This window comes from Gossypium raimondii, chromosome 5 (assembly GCF_025698545.1).
Source record: "Gossypium raimondii isolate GPD5lz chromosome 5, ASM2569854v1, whole genome shotgun sequence".
Lineage (NCBI taxonomy): Eukaryota > Viridiplantae > Streptophyta > Magnoliopsida > Malvales > Malvaceae > Gossypium > Gossypium raimondii.
This window is the reverse complement of record NC_068569.1, coordinates 13,282,442-13,301,144: the sequence shown is the minus strand read 5'-3', so window position 1 is coordinate 13,301,144 and position 18,703 is coordinate 13,282,442. Positions and strand designations below refer to the sequence as shown.

General features: G+C 30.2%; 1 protein-coding gene and 1 long non-coding RNA gene across 4 annotated transcripts; one reads left to right on the top strand and one right to left on the bottom strand.

Moving 5' to 3' along the window:
- Positions 1-1,264: 1,264 nt before the first annotated feature.
- LOC105770993 ((E,E)-geranyllinalool synthase) lies at positions 1,265-6,724 on the bottom strand. Its single transcript, XM_012592379.2, has 12 exons — positions 6,346-6,724; positions 6,050-6,242; positions 5,728-5,948; positions 5,333-5,456; positions 5,110-5,234; positions 4,814-5,031; positions 3,788-3,906; positions 2,745-2,843; positions 2,451-2,666; positions 2,253-2,382; positions 1,916-2,167; positions 1,265-1,820 (listed from the first exon to the last, which is right to left on the bottom strand). The coding sequence occupies exons 1-12, from the start codon at positions 6,659-6,661 to the stop codon at positions 1,512-1,514; spliced, it is 2,322 nt and encodes a 773-aa protein (XP_012447833.1). The 5' UTR covers positions 6,662-6,724; the 3' UTR covers positions 1,265-1,511.
- A 3,235-nt stretch (positions 6,725-9,959) lies between these two features.
- On the top strand, positions 9,960-16,269 carry LOC128041220 (uncharacterized). Of its 3 annotated transcripts, XR_008195924.1 has the most exons (5): positions 10,005-10,060; positions 12,569-12,819; positions 13,646-13,742; positions 14,927-14,999; positions 16,048-16,269. It is a non-coding gene; the product is annotated as an uncharacterized LOC128041220 (long non-coding RNA). The 3 variants fall into 3 exon arrangements; XR_008195923.1 differs by lacking the exon at positions 10,005-10,060 and having other exon boundaries at positions 11,980-12,819; XR_008195922.1 differs by lacking the exons at positions 12,569-12,819; positions 13,646-13,742 and having other exon boundaries at positions 9,960-10,060.
- Positions 16,270-18,703: the final 2,434 nt, after the last annotated feature.

Below are 18,703 nucleotides of genomic sequence, written 5' to 3'. Positions count from 1 at the left end.
AGTAACAAATTTAACAATAAAACAAGAGTTATAAAAAATCCAAATAATAACAACAAAATACTAGCAATATAATAGCGAAATGACAACATAAAGGAAGTTTAGCTTGATTCAGGCCTGGCTCGGGCTGAAAAATTCTACCTGAGGTTCGACTTGTTTAGAAAACAAGCATTATTTTTTGTCCAAACCAATTTTTTGAGCTTACATTTTTTCCCAAACCCTCTCAGTTTTCGTACAAGCCTTTAGGATTGGACGGGGTGGCCCGACCATGATCAAGTCTAGAGGGGATTCAAAGTCGGGACCCAAGGGTAGAAAATGCAAGCATGTAACCAACAACAACAAAAAAAAGCTAAGTGATTAAAAGAAAACACGTTTCGTATAAAGTGTTTTTTAAAAAGAGCTTTTCACAGGTCACACTTTATGTCATGTCAGCTTTTAATTCTCAAGATCGACCTATTTCTTTTAATAATGTAAAAAAGACCTAAATCACTAATTTTTTTAAAAAGCAACATTTTTCACTAATTTTGCCTTTTAAATACTACCCATGTTATATTTTTGGATAAATTATACAGTTAGTCACCTAACTATGAATGCTTTTAATTTAATCACTAACGTTATCATTTGATGCTATTTTGGTCATCCTCCATTAAATTGTTAACATAAATGATGATATTGCGTTTTTAATTAATATAATAACATATTTAGTCCTCAATACTTTTACATTCTATCAATTTAGTTTTAATTCTAAATAATACAACAAATTTAATTCTCTATATTTACAAATTCTATCAATTTAATCTTTAAACTTTTTCACGGATCAAATTTTATTTTATTTTTACCACCAGAGGGTTGTACGGGCTGCCATGTTAAATGAGGATTTCAAAATTAGTGGTGTTCTATATATGGAAGCCAAACGAAGCTTAGGTAATTAGTACCTCATTATTTTTTAACCATGCTCGGTTAATGGAATGGTTTGGTAAGGTGGAACCTGGTCAAGTTTATTCTTCATGTCTAGAAGAGCAACTGCATGAGTATGAGAGGAAGTAGTTTGTTATGGTGCTGATACATTGAAAATGAATGATTATTTTAGTTATGGGTCCAATTTGATAATCACCGAAACAATCATTATTGGGTGTGGAGATGAAAACTTTCCAATCCATCTATAGGAGTTAATGTGGAAGTACAATAAAAACTTATTGTTTTAGTAAAAATATATGTCAATCGAGTGTATATAGGAATTCCGTGATTAGAATAAAATAAAATATGATTGATGAAAAAATTTAAGAATTAAATTGATAGAAGTTTTAAATGGTTAAAAACATGAATGTTAACACTAGTACGAAATTTGAAATCTGCAATGCTAATGGAGAGTAATTATTTCAGCAAGCATCAACATAATTATAAATTTTTAGAAGTTGCGAATTTGAGTAAATTAAGTCACCTAATATATCTCCGGCCTTATTTATACATTGCCTTTTGGATCAATCTTGCTGATGATCAGACGTCAATGCTTTCTACTTTGATCTGATATTTAGAGGGATATAGATTGCCTTTTGAATGTCTTGAAGCATATCTGTGTTGGAATCATATCTATTGCTGGAATGGAAGAACATTTGAAACACCTTGACGCATGATAAATGAAGAAACTTGCAGGATTTCGGGAGTTCTTCTGCCAATCCATCCATTAGAACATGCTGGAGAAACTCTCCCCAATTTTTGTAGATTATTTCTCGAACATAGGCCGTCGAATCTTGGATGTCTGTTCCAGGGTTTTCTCTCATATACAGTAAAACGTAGTTCAGCTTCCCCTCTTGTTCTTCTTTCTGTCATCTCACCAGAAATTATTAGCAACAATCTCTTTTAAATATAAAGAGAGAAATGAATGTTCTAGCCTTGTAAAAGATTCAGTAACTGTCACCTGATAACTCTGTATATCGTTGAGTAAACGAGGTATAAGCATTGCCAATTTGGTAACAGTCTGGTACTCCCCTGCCCTGATTTTGTAGTCTGCTAAGCTTGGATTCAACAGATAGGAAGCTGGAAGAACAATGGTGTGTAGAGCAATGGACACCGCTCCATTTCCAAGGTATTCTTCCATTGACGGAACAAATCCACCCATGCTCCACTTTGCCTCCGCCTCCACAAACCATGAATTAAACGTTTCATACCACTGGTAAAAAAAAAAAAAAAAGAGTTCATCAATTAAGTTTTTAGGGGAAAATGTTAACGAATCACAGTTTTGTTGTAAAACTTACTATCTGCTGAAGAACATATGTTATATCAATTCCATGCTGATGCCGAACTTTAGCTACAAATTCGCTGACGAGATCATTCAAGGCATTAAAGATAGTCTTACTGTGACCACTCAATCCCTCAGCATCCCATCTACAGAACAATTTCAATTGCTATGAGTGTATCGAAGTTAGGGTACTAGTTGTGCGGTTAAAAATTACCTTGCAATAGCTTTAGTGAGGGTGGCCAGTTCATCGAAAGAAGCTTCGGTATCATAAAAATCGTCGGCAACTGTTATCACAACTGCACTTTTTGTAATTATCATCCTCACTTCAGAGTCATATGGCAGTGGAATGCTGGAAGCAATGGCAAAGTAACAATATGTAGTTTTATCTCGACCAAATCCCATGTCGCTCATACCCTTGTTCTTGGACCACCTATACATAAACTCATACAATGAGTTGCTTAATTACTAAATCTCGTATTTCATATAATAATAATGAAAGAACAAGCACCTTATCACTTCCTCCAACTCCTTCCTGTATATCGACTGTCGGAACTCGTAATCCGCCACAGCGAGTTGCAATAGCTTCTCATTTAACAGGGTTGACAATCTGCTTCCAAAAGGTTTTTGATGTTTAATAAGATATAGTTATGGACCTTCAAAACTAATTTAGAAGTATTGGTAAAAATATTAGTCTAAAAAATGAGTTTAGGTAGAAAAAAAGTTAGGCCCGTTGAAAATATGAAATGGGATCGGACTTAAACATTTAAAATTCAAATTTGGCTCAGCCTAACGTGATCTATTTTAATGTTTATAATATAATATAGGATAAATCTTAAAACTATATATGAACTATGGTTTAATGTGCAATTGTATACACAAACTTTGATTTTGTGTAATTTTATACATGAATTTTTTATCCAATTCTTGTAAATTACTAACACAATTATTGATATATTTATCCAATATAAAAATAAATTGATGTATTTATTTCTTTAAATGTGTATGATTAAATCAAAATTAAAGTTTCAAGGATACATTTGAACCACAATTAGAGGTTCGGTGTATAATTACACCAAATTAAAGTTCATGTATACACATTAAATCAAAGTTTATGTACAATTTTGAGATTTATCCTATAACATATTATGTTATTTATATATAGTGTAATTTATAACACTTAAAATTAACTATATAGTAATATATAATACTATAATGTAAATATTAATGCCTATATATAAAATTTTAATAAGTGAAAATTATATAAAATTATTAGATATTAGAATAAAAGTAATATAAATATATTTTTAAAATTCAAAAATAAAAGGGTGGGCCTAAAATTAGTTTGGATAGACTATTTATAAATATGAATGATTTTGAACAAAAATTTAAACTCATATTTCAGATCGAACTAAACTTAAATAAGTATAAAATATATCTATATCATACTTAAACTCGATCCGAGTTCGACGTGTCTTGTCAACAACGATATGTTTAATTAAGATTCATTTTCCTCTAAGATTTTCAAACATTTTAGTAATTTATATTATGTACCTATGGAAGGAGGTCTTGCCTACCCACAACACATTGGAATTATTGATGTCTTCAATCCAGGCTCTATGGTCCAAATGATCTAATCGAGCGATCCATGGAAATTTCAGTTCATGCTCCACCTATCACACATTTTATTGATAAGAAAATCATTTTTAAGTAAATATAAATTAGTATTTGGCACATTGATAATGTGTTTTTTTATTCTACAAATAATCTTAAAGAAATGTCATATGTTTCTTTTTTTTTTTCCTTTTACATATTTACTTTTTAATATTTTATTATACTTCTATAGGACACTGATCAATTTCTTAACTTTTATGGTAGAGCCTAAAATAACCACCGTGCACCAAACATTTTCCATATATACATATTTATAAAGGTGATATCTTGGTTGTGATTCCTTTTGAAATACATAGGCCATTTTAATCATTAATTGTTTTTTAATTAAATTTTAGGGTAAACTATAAAATGTTTTCATTTATACCTTTTGTTCTATTTTAGCACCAAAATATTAATTTTTATTTAGTTATTAAACTTTTGAAATTAAATATTTTAGTGAATCTCCCTCTAATATTTATACATTCTATCGATTTGATTCTAAATATAAAAATTCAACAAATTTAAAATTGAATATTTACAAAATTTTTATTTTAGTTCAATTTTTTAAAAAATTAATAAACTTAACACTCAATATTTACGAATTTTATCAATTTAACTCTCAATACTTATCCATTGGTTACAAATAAATATTAACCTTAAAATGTAAAATTACTATTTAGGCCTTTAAATTTTTTAAAAATTTAAATTAGTAAAGGTAAAATTTCACTTTGACCTCCCTAAATTTATAAAAGTTTGATTTAATCCTTTAAAAATTATAAAGATATAGACTATAAAAAATAAAATTTCACTCTGCCCCTTAAAATTTGTTCTAGATTCTCCCGTGGAGAAACCCCAACTTTTTTTGTTGGAAAAGAGAGGTGAAAACAAAATTGTAAAGGCGCTTCTTTGTTCTGAAGATTTGATTACCATTTTGTTCAGGCCGGTAGATGCTAAGCTACTGTCTTTCACTGTAATTTTCTCTAACACTTTCCTAGAAAATGATCTCGCCTCCTCAACTTCATTCTCTCCTGGAAACATAAGATCCGTGGCTCTATAAACATTCAGCATGCTGATTGTGAAGTATTCCTGATTTTCTTCAATTTGAGCTCTAACTTCTTGATTATTTAAAAACCAACAGAAATGACCTGCGTAAGCAACAGATAGATATGTACTTGCACGGATTTAAAAGAAATTCATGAGATGAAGGTTTAGTTGACTCGTACAAGGCGATATGCTATAACCATGCATGCGGAGTAGTCGAAATGCTAAAGAATCTTTGTGTAACTGGATTCCCACATCTACAATATTATTGCTTGCTTTATCCAACCACTCTAGACTTTTGTAATTCCTGACAGTTTTGGTATTAAATTTGACATCAAAATAAAGTTTTGGGTTTTATGTGAAGAATATTAATGTTACTCGATCGGTATGTATTTTCTTAAGTACCGGTAAATCTGGACCAATATTTCTTCAATTTCATGTGTAAAATGGTTAGCTAGCCCCAACCTCTGTAGTTGATTCACCAAACAAAGCCTTATCAGCTCTTCATCCATGGGAAAAGTTGGTGGAACTGCGTAAAGAAAGCCAAAACTATAAATTTATAGAAGGAAAATGAAATGCAATGTCTACATTACGACATACATATATTATATAAGTTTAATAATTAAAGTTGGCTAACTGGCCAGAATGGACCAACCTAATATCATGTTGGTTATATCAATTTTTGAATTCTAATTCTATCCAATCAGTTTTTGTAGATTATGATCTGTTAAATTGCGGAACCCGCAAAAAGACGGAATACTCTTGGCCTACATGCGAGACAAAAGTTTAATTTCGCTTACCTCCATTAGCACATCTTCCGACTACCGTTTGCAGATAGGATAGAGACCGTTCATTTCCCGTAGCCATGAAAGCACTTGCTGTGGCAGCAGGAGATTGGAACAATGAACCATCACCATTCAAGTTCATGGTTATGTCTCGTTCACTAACGTCATATGACGGAGGCAGAGCTTCAAGATACGATAGCAATGGAGGATAATATTGATTGCCGATAAGTTCCTCGCTACAACAATGAGTATCAAGTTTAATAACTATATAGCTTAAGGTTCGATCTCAACACATAAAAAAAAAAAAAAACCTTAATGAACCATTGAGAGCAATTACGTATCAAGGAGGAGTTGTCGTTTGTGGAAAATGTCTAACAAGAAGGCGTTTAATTGGGAAGGGAAGGCAAGTTGGATCCCAACTTTACGTGCAAGTTCAATCATTCCTGGGAAGATTATGGTAAACCAACGAGGAAAATGGTCCTCAGTTTTCCTAAGAATCTTCTCAGCATTTTCTTGAACAAAGTCCAATCCTGAAAGTTCAACAGAATTATTACTTAAATTAATCAATTAACAGTACAAGTCCAAATAACCATTTAGTTAGTTATATTTAGGTATACGTAGTAGAGAGAATACCTCGTTTTATATTATTAGCTCCAATACTCCACTTGTGGATTGCAATGACGCAAGCCAAAGTAGCAGAAAGAGTGTCAATGGCGTCCACACACTCTCCCCAGCACCCCTCTTTTGTCTGGTTATTCACCACCCACTCCAAGCATTCCTTGAACATGGGACATGTCTGGTCGGAATCTGCAGGAACCATGGCTAACCAGGCTGTGTCATAAGCAGAAGCTGAAACAAAAGAGTAAGGATCGATGTCCGGTAACATCTCTTCCTTTATCTGCTTCGCTAAAGCTTCAATATTTGAGCACTTCGAAAGTCCCATTTGCATGCAGTAGAAATTTTCTTAGGTCAATATTAGATATAAGTAGTGGTGCCAACTACGCAACTATTTCTTATGAAAAGTCTATTGAGAGCAGAAGAACTTATAAGAGAATGCAAGTGGAGTGGGGGGACCAAATCCCTGTATTCACACTTGGATTGCCCTACCCCCAACGTGTTTCGCGTTTGCTTATCTAAGTATCGTGTCCTATTTGTGGTCTGTGGTTCATGAAATTACATATTATTACTAATTAATTAAAAAATTTATTATTTTTCACATTTTTTGTTTTCTTTTCCTATCAGATTCTTTTAAAACAGTTCATTGGTGCTGCTAATGTATTAGGCCACCCACAGTTACTGTCACAAATACTTCATTTTGTGATTAATTTATTTCCACCATATTTTTGTAATTAATTAATGTTTTAATATTTTTTTATAAAAACCACCAAAGTGACAAATTTAACTCTTATTTATATTATAATATTATATTAAGTATATAATTATTTTCCTATTAAAATTTATTTCAAATACATAAGATTATATATTTAAATTAATTTGTACAATAATTAATATTTTTGAAAATTACAATAAATAATATTAATTACTTACAAATATTTATTGTTTCATTCAGGTTTTAGAATTTGGATTTGATAAAAGTCAAGTACTAATATTATTAGGTTTGGATTTTTTGGTTTTGTTAATAAAATAAATTTAGTGTTAATTGTGAATTTATTTAATTTTGTATTTAATTTGTTAAATACAGTCTAGTGACTTGTGTTTTTTTGAGTATTAGAGTTGATTTAATAAAAGCTAATTACTAATATTATTGGTTAATTATGATTTTTCATGAAATCAACCCTAAAATTTGACTTAAACACTAAAAAGTTTGAATGATATACGCGCTACATCAAACTTAAATATCAAATGATATAAATTACTTAAAATTTAATCTCTACACTTAATTGGATGAATAGTAATATAACTGCACGTACAATTATAGCAGAACTACAACTTAAATTATGTGTATATAAAAAGAATACAATTAAGTGTATTTATCCAAAGTGAAGCAACTCAATTATTATGTTGGAAAATAATTGCATGTAGAGTCGTGGAGTGGAGTCCATGGTGCATGTGAAACACGTTTGGACGGCACAAACGGGCTCTTGTGGGCCTAGGTTTCATGTCTGCCTTCAACATCGCTTCTGTTGAAAATAAAAATCAAATGTAAAGATATATAAATTACAAAATTAAATCAAAATTTAACAATAAACAATAGTTATGAGTATTTAATTCTCTTTTCAATTGATAACGCTGTTATTGAAGAATATAGTAGGACTAGTGAATTTGAGTCTGCTTAAACGAAGGAGTGAAGCTAGAATTGTTGATAGGGGAGGGTGAAATATTTTTATAAAATCTATTTTTTCAAAATAGGCTCAAGCCTACTTTAACAAGGTATTTTTAAATTCAAGATAATCTTAATTACCAAAATTTAGGAAAACAAAATTAAGTTAAATTCTCAATTTATATTAAATTTATTTAACTTTATTTGTTTTACTTAATTAATATTTAGATACTACTTCATTTTAGTTTGCCAAATTAAACTAAAAATGTTACTAAATTTATCATAAAAAAATATAAATTCTATAAAAGGAATCAAACTAAAAAAAACTTTGGGGGGCCAAAAACACAATTTTTTAAACATTAATTATAATATCAAAATAAAAAATTTAAAACTTAAAGGGCCTTCAAAAGAATTTTACAAAATTTAGGGGGGGCCAAGGCCTCTGCCAACTCTTTAAATTCGCCTTAAAGGGCCTTCAAAAGAATTTTACAAAATTTAGGGGGGGCCAAGGCCTCTGCCAACTCTTTAAATTCGCCTTTGATAGACGCGTTTGTCCTTTCATAATTATACAAACTAAGCTAAACTTTCTTCCTATTTGTTTTAAACAATCTAAATGATTAAAACAATAGTCAATTGATTCATTAACCGCTAACTAAGTTAATAAACCTATATTGTTTGACACTCTTAGCTTGGAATCTTCTCTTTGTCTCATCATAGACTAAAATATACCATCTAAGCTCTCCTCCCGGTCTCACCTAGGCATATAAATCTCATATTGGTCTCACTATTCGACACAACTATATCGAACTATTTAATGATAAACTTTCATTTCAGTCTTGTTTATCTATATTTTCCACTAGAGGCATCAATTCTAGCATATTAAGCATTTTGATATAAAAGAACAACCAACCAATCAAGCATAGACATTAACTAAATTTAACAATCAATTCATCGATTAACCAACAAGCAATATCAGCACATAATAAAACTTAACACCCAAATAGACATTTCATCGAATAGTTATATGTGGAACCAATGACACCCAAAAGCTTGATCCATCTTCATTTACAAAAGTCTTTAGCAAGAAAGAAGAAATAAAACAACAAAAATAAAATATATTATAAAAAGAAAAGGGAAAACCTTAATTTAAAAATGAAAAGATAAGAAAAGAAAAGAAACCTAACCTAAAAATATGGGAAGGAAAATGTTCAATCACCCAAAATACTACTTTATAAAATCTACTCTTAAAACTTATAAAGTAGTATTTATAGTCTATTAACATTTAACCTAACATTGACAATTATGCCCTTAAATGAAATGTGACTAAAGTTTGTTTAGACATAAAATTGTCCCCTATAGTTTTTCACTCACCAAGCTTCGTTGTTGCGACACCCTCATCAATTGACTTCAAAGGTTGTTTGGGAGATCCAATGTCGCGACCATGATCTTCTTGTGTTGTGACTTTGCACTCAAATGACCTAGCTTCCTGTAATAGCCCGATTTTCAAAAATGTCGAAAACAGTGGTACGAGATCACCAAATTCAGAAAATAAGCTCGTAAATTTTATTATCAATAATTACGAGCCAAATATGATTTTAAGAGATTTTAAATTAGTAATTTGTATTTTATAAAAATTTATTAAGTCAAGAAATTGAGAAAAGAGGTATCGAGACTTGATATTATAAACCGAGCCGTAAATATTTTTATAAATATTTACGGAGTGTCAATATGGTAGTGTTAAAGTTTCGTCAGAAAATTTTAATGTTTTGGCGTTAATTAATTAAAAGGACTAAATTGAAAAGATGCAAAACTTGCTAAAGTGATTAAATAGCTTAACAATTAAATAAGGAAGGACTAAAAGAGAAAATGGACCAATTTAGGGCTGAGATGACATACCGTTAAAAAAATCTAAGATTTTTATGTATTAAGGACAAAATTGGAATTACAATAAAGTTTATGTGGCCAAATTTTATTTTAAGCATTTCAAGACCATTTTCTTCTTGAAATTTCGGTGGGAGACAGCCATGGAAGAGGGTTTGGAGCTGGTATTCCATATTTTGGCTTCACGTAAGTTTAATTCTTGCTTTGTCCTTGAAATTTTTATATTTTAGATTTTTACAATTAGGTCCAACTTAGTATTCTACTAGTTTCTCATTTTGTTGAAAGTTTTGGAAGATACTAATGATAAGTTCATATGATTGTTGTTATTTTTGATGAAATTGATATGTTAATGGATGTTTAAAGGTGTTTTATTAAAGAATTTTAGATGAAAACATGTTTTAGGGATTAAATTGAAAAGTATTGAAATCATGGATAAATTATAAAATTTCATGGAATCTATGGGCTGTTATTGATATGTATGAGAAATACTAGGCTTTAATTAAGGATTATATTGCAAGAATTTCATTTTCCAAGCCTAGGGACGAAATTATCATGTATTAAAAGTTTAGAGTCAAATTGGTAATCAATATATTACACTAAACAGTTTTGGGCAGCAGCAGTGGTCTGACTTTGAAAAATCACCAAAATTGTGGGAATTGAATTAGAGGGTGAATAAAATATGAAATTAAAGCTTATTAAGTCTAGTTTCTCATAGAAGAAACGGTGTAAGTAATGAAATTGTAAATCATGAGATATAATAGATTTTGTGAGACAAGGTCAGAATGAATTCAGGTTCCCTGTTCTGAATTTGGAAAATCATTAAAATTGTACAAAAATGATTATGAGTTATAATTTATATGGTTAGAATCCTTAATGAGTCTATTTTATAAGAAACAAACTAAAACATCATCCAAATTCTGTACAATGAGATAATTAATTTTAGTGAAGAGTGGTCGGAACTGTCAGACAGCAAAACAGGGAAACTTTAAAGAATAAACTGTACTATTTGGCTGAACCAAAAATTCTGAAAATTTTATGGTAAGAAGGTATGTGAGTCTAGTTTTAGGTAAAATTAACGGATCTTAATTTGGAGCTCTGTATCTCCAGATAAAAATAATTTAGTGACTCTGACTCGGATAAACAGCTTTGAATATACATGTGAGTGAATAGTAAAATTATAGCTAATGTTGTTTAAGTGTGTTATACACATTAAGGATGTGGAATGGAGAGGAGGAGGAGGAAAATTGGGAAGTATATGAATGATTTGTGTATAATTGGTCATATGCTTGATTATAATTGATAAACGATGAAATAGAAATAATGCTTATATTTGTGCATTATTGGTTTTGGTTTAAGCTCATGTGTGAAAATAAAGTTTCATAGTATGTGTGTATCGTATATTCGGTATATGATTTGGCATGAAATAATTTCATGAATGGTTTATCATGTGGTTAGTTCCAAAAAAGAGTTATGTTTAAATATACTAGCTTGTGACTATGGTTGAATGCTATGTTTATATCTTGTGTGATGTGTATAGGAAACAAGTGTGGTAAGATAATGAAATAGTAAGTTCATATGACTGAAATTTAATGATTAAATGTTAATTTCATGAATTATATAATGTATGATGAAATGTATTTAGTGTTGAAAAGAGAGTAAAATAAAAATGCGAAAATTGAATAAATGATCAAATTGAGCGGAACGCCGGATTTGAGTACTTCTGATCAAGTGACAAAGTGATAGGTGATAGCTTCGGCTACACTTATCTGATCAAGTGACAAGTGGAAAGTGATAAGTGATAGCTTCGGCTACACTTATCTGATCAAGTGACAAGTGGAAAGTGATAAGTGATAGCTTCGGCTATACTTATCTGATCAAGAGACAAAGTGATAAGTGATAGCTTCGGCTACACTTATCTGATCAAGTGACAAGTGGAAAGTGATAAGTGATAGCTTCGGCTATACTTATCTGATCAAGAGACAAAGTGATAAGTGATAGCTTGCTACACTTATCGATCAAGTGACAAGTGAAAATGATAAGTGATAGCTTTAGCTACACTTATCGATCAAGAGACAAAGTGATAAGTGGCTACACTTATCGATCAAGAAACAAAGTGATAAGTGGCTACACTTATCTGATCAGGGACAAGTGATAAGTGATCATACGTAAGACCATAGTTATACTATGGCAAAGTGAAAGTGAAGTACTCAATTTTCCGTAACCGTTCCCTAATTTGATTAAGGATGGTAAGTGACAAATGGGCCCAAATGAATTAAAGTAAATGAATAAGTGGTAGTGTATTTATACCAGGATGATGTTGTTATTTAAGCTAAAGTGATATTTTCATTGCAAAATTAAGAATTTCATAAATGTGTTATTGAATGATATAATCGATAAACGTTGAGTTAAATGGTAAATACGTATTAGTGTTAAACTTAGTGACATTGAATTGTACGTGAATTAAATGGAAATTGCTAGTGATATGATCTAAATTGTGAGCATGAGAAATTGCGAATTAAATGAAATGGAAATGAAGCATTGAATTGTATGAGTATGTACCGGGTCTCGTAGGCCCTAATTATTATGATTATAATATTTTGAGGATATATTGTGAAAAGTTATAGAAGCATTCTAATTATTTTGAAAGTTTTAATTTAGTTGAAATTTTATAACTCACTTAAATACGTTTACAAGCGTATGTGTTTTGGTAATGCCTCGTACCCTATTCCGGTGTTGGATACGGGTAAGGGGTGTTACACTTCCTCCATTTGGTGTTTGAACTCGAGGTTGCGACATTGGTGACTTAGCATCACGACCATGGAGGTAGGTGTTGTGACATCACTTGATGTTGTGACTTTGAAGACAGGCCACTTGAAATGCACCTTGTTAAAGTCCAACTCCTTGAGTGGTGATGGAGGCATTGGTGTTGCGACATCAAGACAATGGTAAAAAATGAACCATTTGGTACCTATTTTAATGCTTCCAAATAACCTATACAATTTACACAACAAATCAGCATTTTTACTTGATTTAAACCATACTAAAGACATACCAAAACAAACCATTTAACCATTTCCATTGTATCCATTCAATATAAGCTCAATTTAACCCAAAACATACCAATTCAACTAATGCAATTATAAACCATCCATCCAACCAACTAGTCATTCAAATACCAACATCTCATCTATATTAATCCATGTTCAAACATGTTATTTTAATTAACATACCATTTCAACTAGGTATTAACATTGCCAAAATCATGCATTAGGTAGGTTTCAAACTATGTCTAACATTCAAAGTTAACATATATAAAACACCTATGTACATGCCATAATTTCGGACTTAAAACGATTGAAAAGCTACCGATTCAAAAACTGAATAGTGTGAGCTTCAAGGTAATCTGCTTGACACATTCCGCAAAGTGACAATCTATAAGGAAAAGGGAAAACAATGGAGTATGCATATTGAATGCTTAGTAAGCTCAAAGACATTAAACAAAAACTTACCTCATTTTACAATTAAACACAATAAGTTATTTAGCTTGTCAAGTTTGCCTAAACATAGAAAATCAAATATCAATAATGTGAGTTTAACATGTAACCTTTGAATATGGTAACTCAAACACATAGCAATCCAATTCACATAAAATCAACATTTTCAATACCATTCTCATAATCCAATCAACATTTAACCATTTAGTTATCAAACTTGTATCATATCATTACCATTTTTCACTTTTCATTAACTATTTATCTCGATGAATTCTAGTGAACAAATTCGGATACACGGGCAACTACACCACATCAAAAAGCTTGTCTGAGCAGTATCTACACCATACCAGGGCATCGAAGTGCAAAACCCATAGGTAATCATATGAATAATCGTATAATAGTACGTCCCTCCACTACACTAGGTTCACCATAGAGACATATAATACTTGGTGATCCGTAACAAATGATGAATCCCAATATACACTGTAATGATCTTCATACAATCACATTTAACGTACAAGCACGCACATAACCCTATTAACATGTAATGAGCCAAAAATTCACGGGCTTCGGAAAAGTATAATATCAGGCCTCCGTCTTAGTAAATTGAGTTCAAAAATAATTATTAGAAGTAATTATGAGTTTAGTTTAGTACTTAATTAGGTATTAATTAGGTGAATTTAGTCTAATTAAGAGTAATTAGTAAAAAGGATTAAATTACAATAAAAGTGAAAGTTTAATTATAGATTAAAATAAAATAAAGGGATTGAATAGGTAATTATGCCAATTGCCAAATTTGAGTGAGCATAAGCATAAAAATCTAAGATTTTATGTGTTAAAATATATTATTAAATTATTATTATTATTATTATTATTATTATATTGTGAAATAAATAAGATTAAGACAAATGTATGGTTATGAATATGACATGTGTGGTAAAAGATATTTATTTTAATTATTATATGTTATATTATTATAACAAAAAGTAAAAGAAAACAAATGAAATAAAAGAATAGAAAAAGAGAAGAAGAACAGAAAAGAAACAGAGAAAGAGACGAAAACAGGGGAAGAAAAAGGGAAAGAAAAGAAAGGGGGAAAATTGAGATTTTGAAGCTTAATAGGTAAGCTAAATCAAGTCATTTTCTCATAAATTTGATGTTTTTGGAATCCTAGAGTGAAATACTCTTGGATTTAAGTTGAAAATTTGAAAGTTAATAGATTTTTGAGTAGGGTTTATGTTGAATAAATGATGGAATTGAGGATTTATTTGATAGAGATTTTATTTGGAATTGAATAAAGGATTGAATTGTAAACTAAACTATAAGTTTTGAATTTTAGCGATTAAATTGAGGAAAATTCGAAATTAGTGAAAAATGCTGAAAAAATTAGTAGATAAATTTGAGTTTAGAAGAAATTTGAATAGAAATAGAGTGTGAATTAAATTAGAAAAGTAGATAAATCTAGTTAGGATTAAATTGGAATTAAAGTATAAAATTTGATAGAAATTTTATTTTTATTGTAAAATTTGTGTTGTAATTAATTATTTAATTTTCGTAGCTAATAAAGAATTCGAGGTATCGGCACAAAAAGGGAAGGAGAAGGTCGTTGAGGAATAATCGAGCAAATTCGGGTTTGTATTACTATAATTCAAATTTAGTTATTATTAATTGTTATATTTTAATTAAAATGCATGGTAAGTAAAATTAGGTAAGCAATTGAAGTGATAATAGTGATTTGAATTGAATCAAATTGAATCGAATGATGGAAATATGTGAGTAGTTGAAATGTATATTGATTGAAAAGTAATTAGTGATTTGAATTTGATTGGAAAATGAATTTAAAATATGAATTAAATAAAGTGAAATAATTTATGAATATGTGTGAGTATGTGAATTGTGTATTGATTGAAAAGTGGTTTGAATTGAATCGAAATATGATTATATGTGATTATTTGATATATGTATTGGTATTAAATTGTTAATTGATTAGAAAGTGGAAAAATGATCTTGAATTGGAAATGAAAGTGAATTGAGAATTTGAATACCCTATTAACTAGTCGGGCTAAGTCGGGATATAGTTGGCATGCCATAGGATTTGGAAGAGTAAGGGATTTATCAGCTTTGCCGATTAGGCACTTTATGTGTCGTACATCAGGCACTTTATGTGTCGTATCTCAGGCACTTTATGTGTCGTATCAGGCACCTCGTCTGTCGTTTCAGGCACTTATGTGTCGTATACTGATCAGGTACTATGTACCGTTTTAGGCACAATGTGCCGTATTGGTGTGTTTGGGTTGGAATCCGTGTATCCTTCAAAGTCCAGATTGTTAATAGGGTGAATAATTGAAATGAGAAAATCAAATGAATTTGATCGATTGTGGTATTGAATATGAGAAAACTTAAAATTTGCAGATTGAAATTGATATTGAAAATAAAAGGCATGAATTTAATGTTTATGTAGTGATTGAAATTGCTACATGTGATATGTGATTGAGATTGAAGAATAGCTAAAAATTGTATTGTTATTGTTAAATAATGAAAGTTTATGAATTAATTGATATTTAAGAAATCAGATAGTTACATGCTTCGTAATTATAATTCTTTATTGTTATTATAATTTGAATTATGGTAATACCACTGAGTATAAAATACTCAGCGTACAGTTGTTTCCGTGCGTAGGTTGAAAAAGGGGTCTGAGTCTTGGTTTAGCATCCAGGTCAATCCTGACTCCTGCATAGAGATTTCAGTGATGTTTTCTTTCTTAAATGAAAGTGGCATGTACATAAGAATTATAATAGCTATTTTGGTATGTTATATAGTTTTGTTGTAAAGTAAGATATTATGTGTTTTGATGATTATATTAGTAAAATGGTAGAAGTCCTTTATGGCATTGGTATCGAATTGAAATGACTTGATTAGTTTTATGAGTTAATTAGAAATGATAATAGGATTTTTATTAATTAAGTTATTATGTCAATATGTCAAGTAAGATTTAATTATATAAATGCATTGATTGAAATACTGGAATTGGGTTGATTATGTTTTGAAATTTTGCAGGGGGTTTTATGTAAAAATAAGCAGAAATGCTGCCGAAATTTTTATAAAAAAAATGGAATCAATTAGTGAAATTTATATGTATTTATGAATTATTTTAATATGTTGGTTATTTATTTAAGAATTATTTGTAAATTGTTTGATATGTTCGGTAATGCCTCGTAACCCTGTTTCGTCGACGGTTTGGGGTTAGGGGGTGTTACATAACATGTCAACTGTATCCAAATATTTACTAAGTTCACTCGAAAATCTTTAACATATATAACTATTTCTTTACAATTTAGTCCATATCTCACATTTTATACCAATTTGCTAACAATTCAAATTACAACCAAACATACACATATTTATAATTTAAATATCTAAAATTTAAACACAATTATACCATATGAACTTAACTGAAAAAACATCAAGCAATTGTATCTTTAAGGATTATTCCACAATTTTACCTTTTTCCCAACTATCTTTAGTTTAGTTCAAGTCCCGATTTCTACAATTATTCAATTTGATTTATCAACACCAAAAATTATTATAACATCCCATAATATGCATGAACTAGTTTAATTTTATTTTCTTAATGCCCATAAAGTTTTTGATTTTATTCAATTTAATCCCTAAGACCGGAATAACAATGTCTTTCAAATTTGAGCTTCGGTTTCAAAACCGATCTCAATTACACCCTTTTAGGAACTTCTACTATCTGTTATTACAAAAATTTCACATAAATTTTACAATTTATACATTTTAGTCCTTCTTAACAAAACTAACAATTAAACTTTACAATCTAGTCATTTTTCACATCTAAGCTTAAAATCTAACAATTTAACATCAATTTCTTCAAGAAATCAACAACAACAACTTTAAAAAATTTTAAAAATTTTACAAATTGATACATGGGATAGCTAAATCAAACTCCCATGACCTCAAAAACATAAAAATGATAAGAAAATGGCTTAAAATCACTTACCAAATGAAGGGTCAAATAGTTTGAATCTTAAAAGAATGGCTTCATAGGTTTCCTTAGTTCTTTTGGTTGAAGAAGGAAGAAAATATGACATAATTGCACTTATTTATCTATTTATACTTAACTTGAACTTTAATTAATTCATTAGTCCTTAATTAATCTAAATAAATTCTTTAATTAACTTATCTTAATCTCAATTAACTTTAACTTATCTTAATTTCAATTAACATCATCATTCACTAATTGTTATAGCAAAATAGTTTAATTACCATTTTGAACCATTTGCAATTTAAAAATCTATAGTGATAAGACTTTTACAATTTAGTCCTTATACCTTAATTAACTATCAATTTGACAAAATTATTGGGCCAAACTTTAGTATATTTATATATTAACCCCGTAAATATTAATATTTACAGACCTCAACTATGAAAATAGGGTTCTGAAACCGTCGTTTTTGATACCGCTGAAAGTTGGGTTGTTACATCCCTCACATCACCCATGAAACCTCTAAGTTTGGCAACCTTACCTTCCAAAGTTAACAACATATCCCTCAATTTGCTAGCTTTCCTGCCCCTCCCCCATGGTTCTCCTTTGGCTCAATATGATCGTATACTCCTTTTGTCATCCCAACTGACGTCTTACCTAACATTGGCTTTGAATGTCAACTATCACGAGGCTAGAACTTTAATCTGGCAAACTGTACAGCCTTAGGTGATTCCTTTACTTCAAATTCACTTATCTCTCGAAAAAGTGAGAATTCTCAAGGGAAATTCTTCAAGGCACTAAAAGTAAAGTAAAAAAAAAAACCCTCAAGCAAAGAAGTGAAACGAAAGCAAAAAAGCCACAAGAAAACGAAGTGCATCAAGTGTTTGAGTAAATACTCTCAAAGTATTTTATTGCTTTGAAGAACGAAAACTGAGTTATTACAAATGAGGTGAAGACTTCTATTTATAGTTAAGCTCCCCCAAATCCAAATGGTACAGTTTAAAGTACATCGGCGGTTGAGATTTGAGTCTATCTACAAGATGTGAGTCTTAAGAGATTTAAATACTATACAATCTTATCCCTTAGGATTACAAATGTTTACTATGCTAACTCTAGTTTTACTGGAGTGCTTCATTGGGTCATTAAGGTTTCAAGTAGATGAGTTTCTACATGTGTTTCACAAATTGGGGTAGTTCATGTGAGTCAAATGAGCCCATTTAATCAATTGACCTCCAACGGAATTTTTGTATGCATTTGTCACGGGCTTTGATCCGCGACCCGTGACACATTTATCCCAAATTTCCCAGAGCTTTAACGCCTTCTAATTTT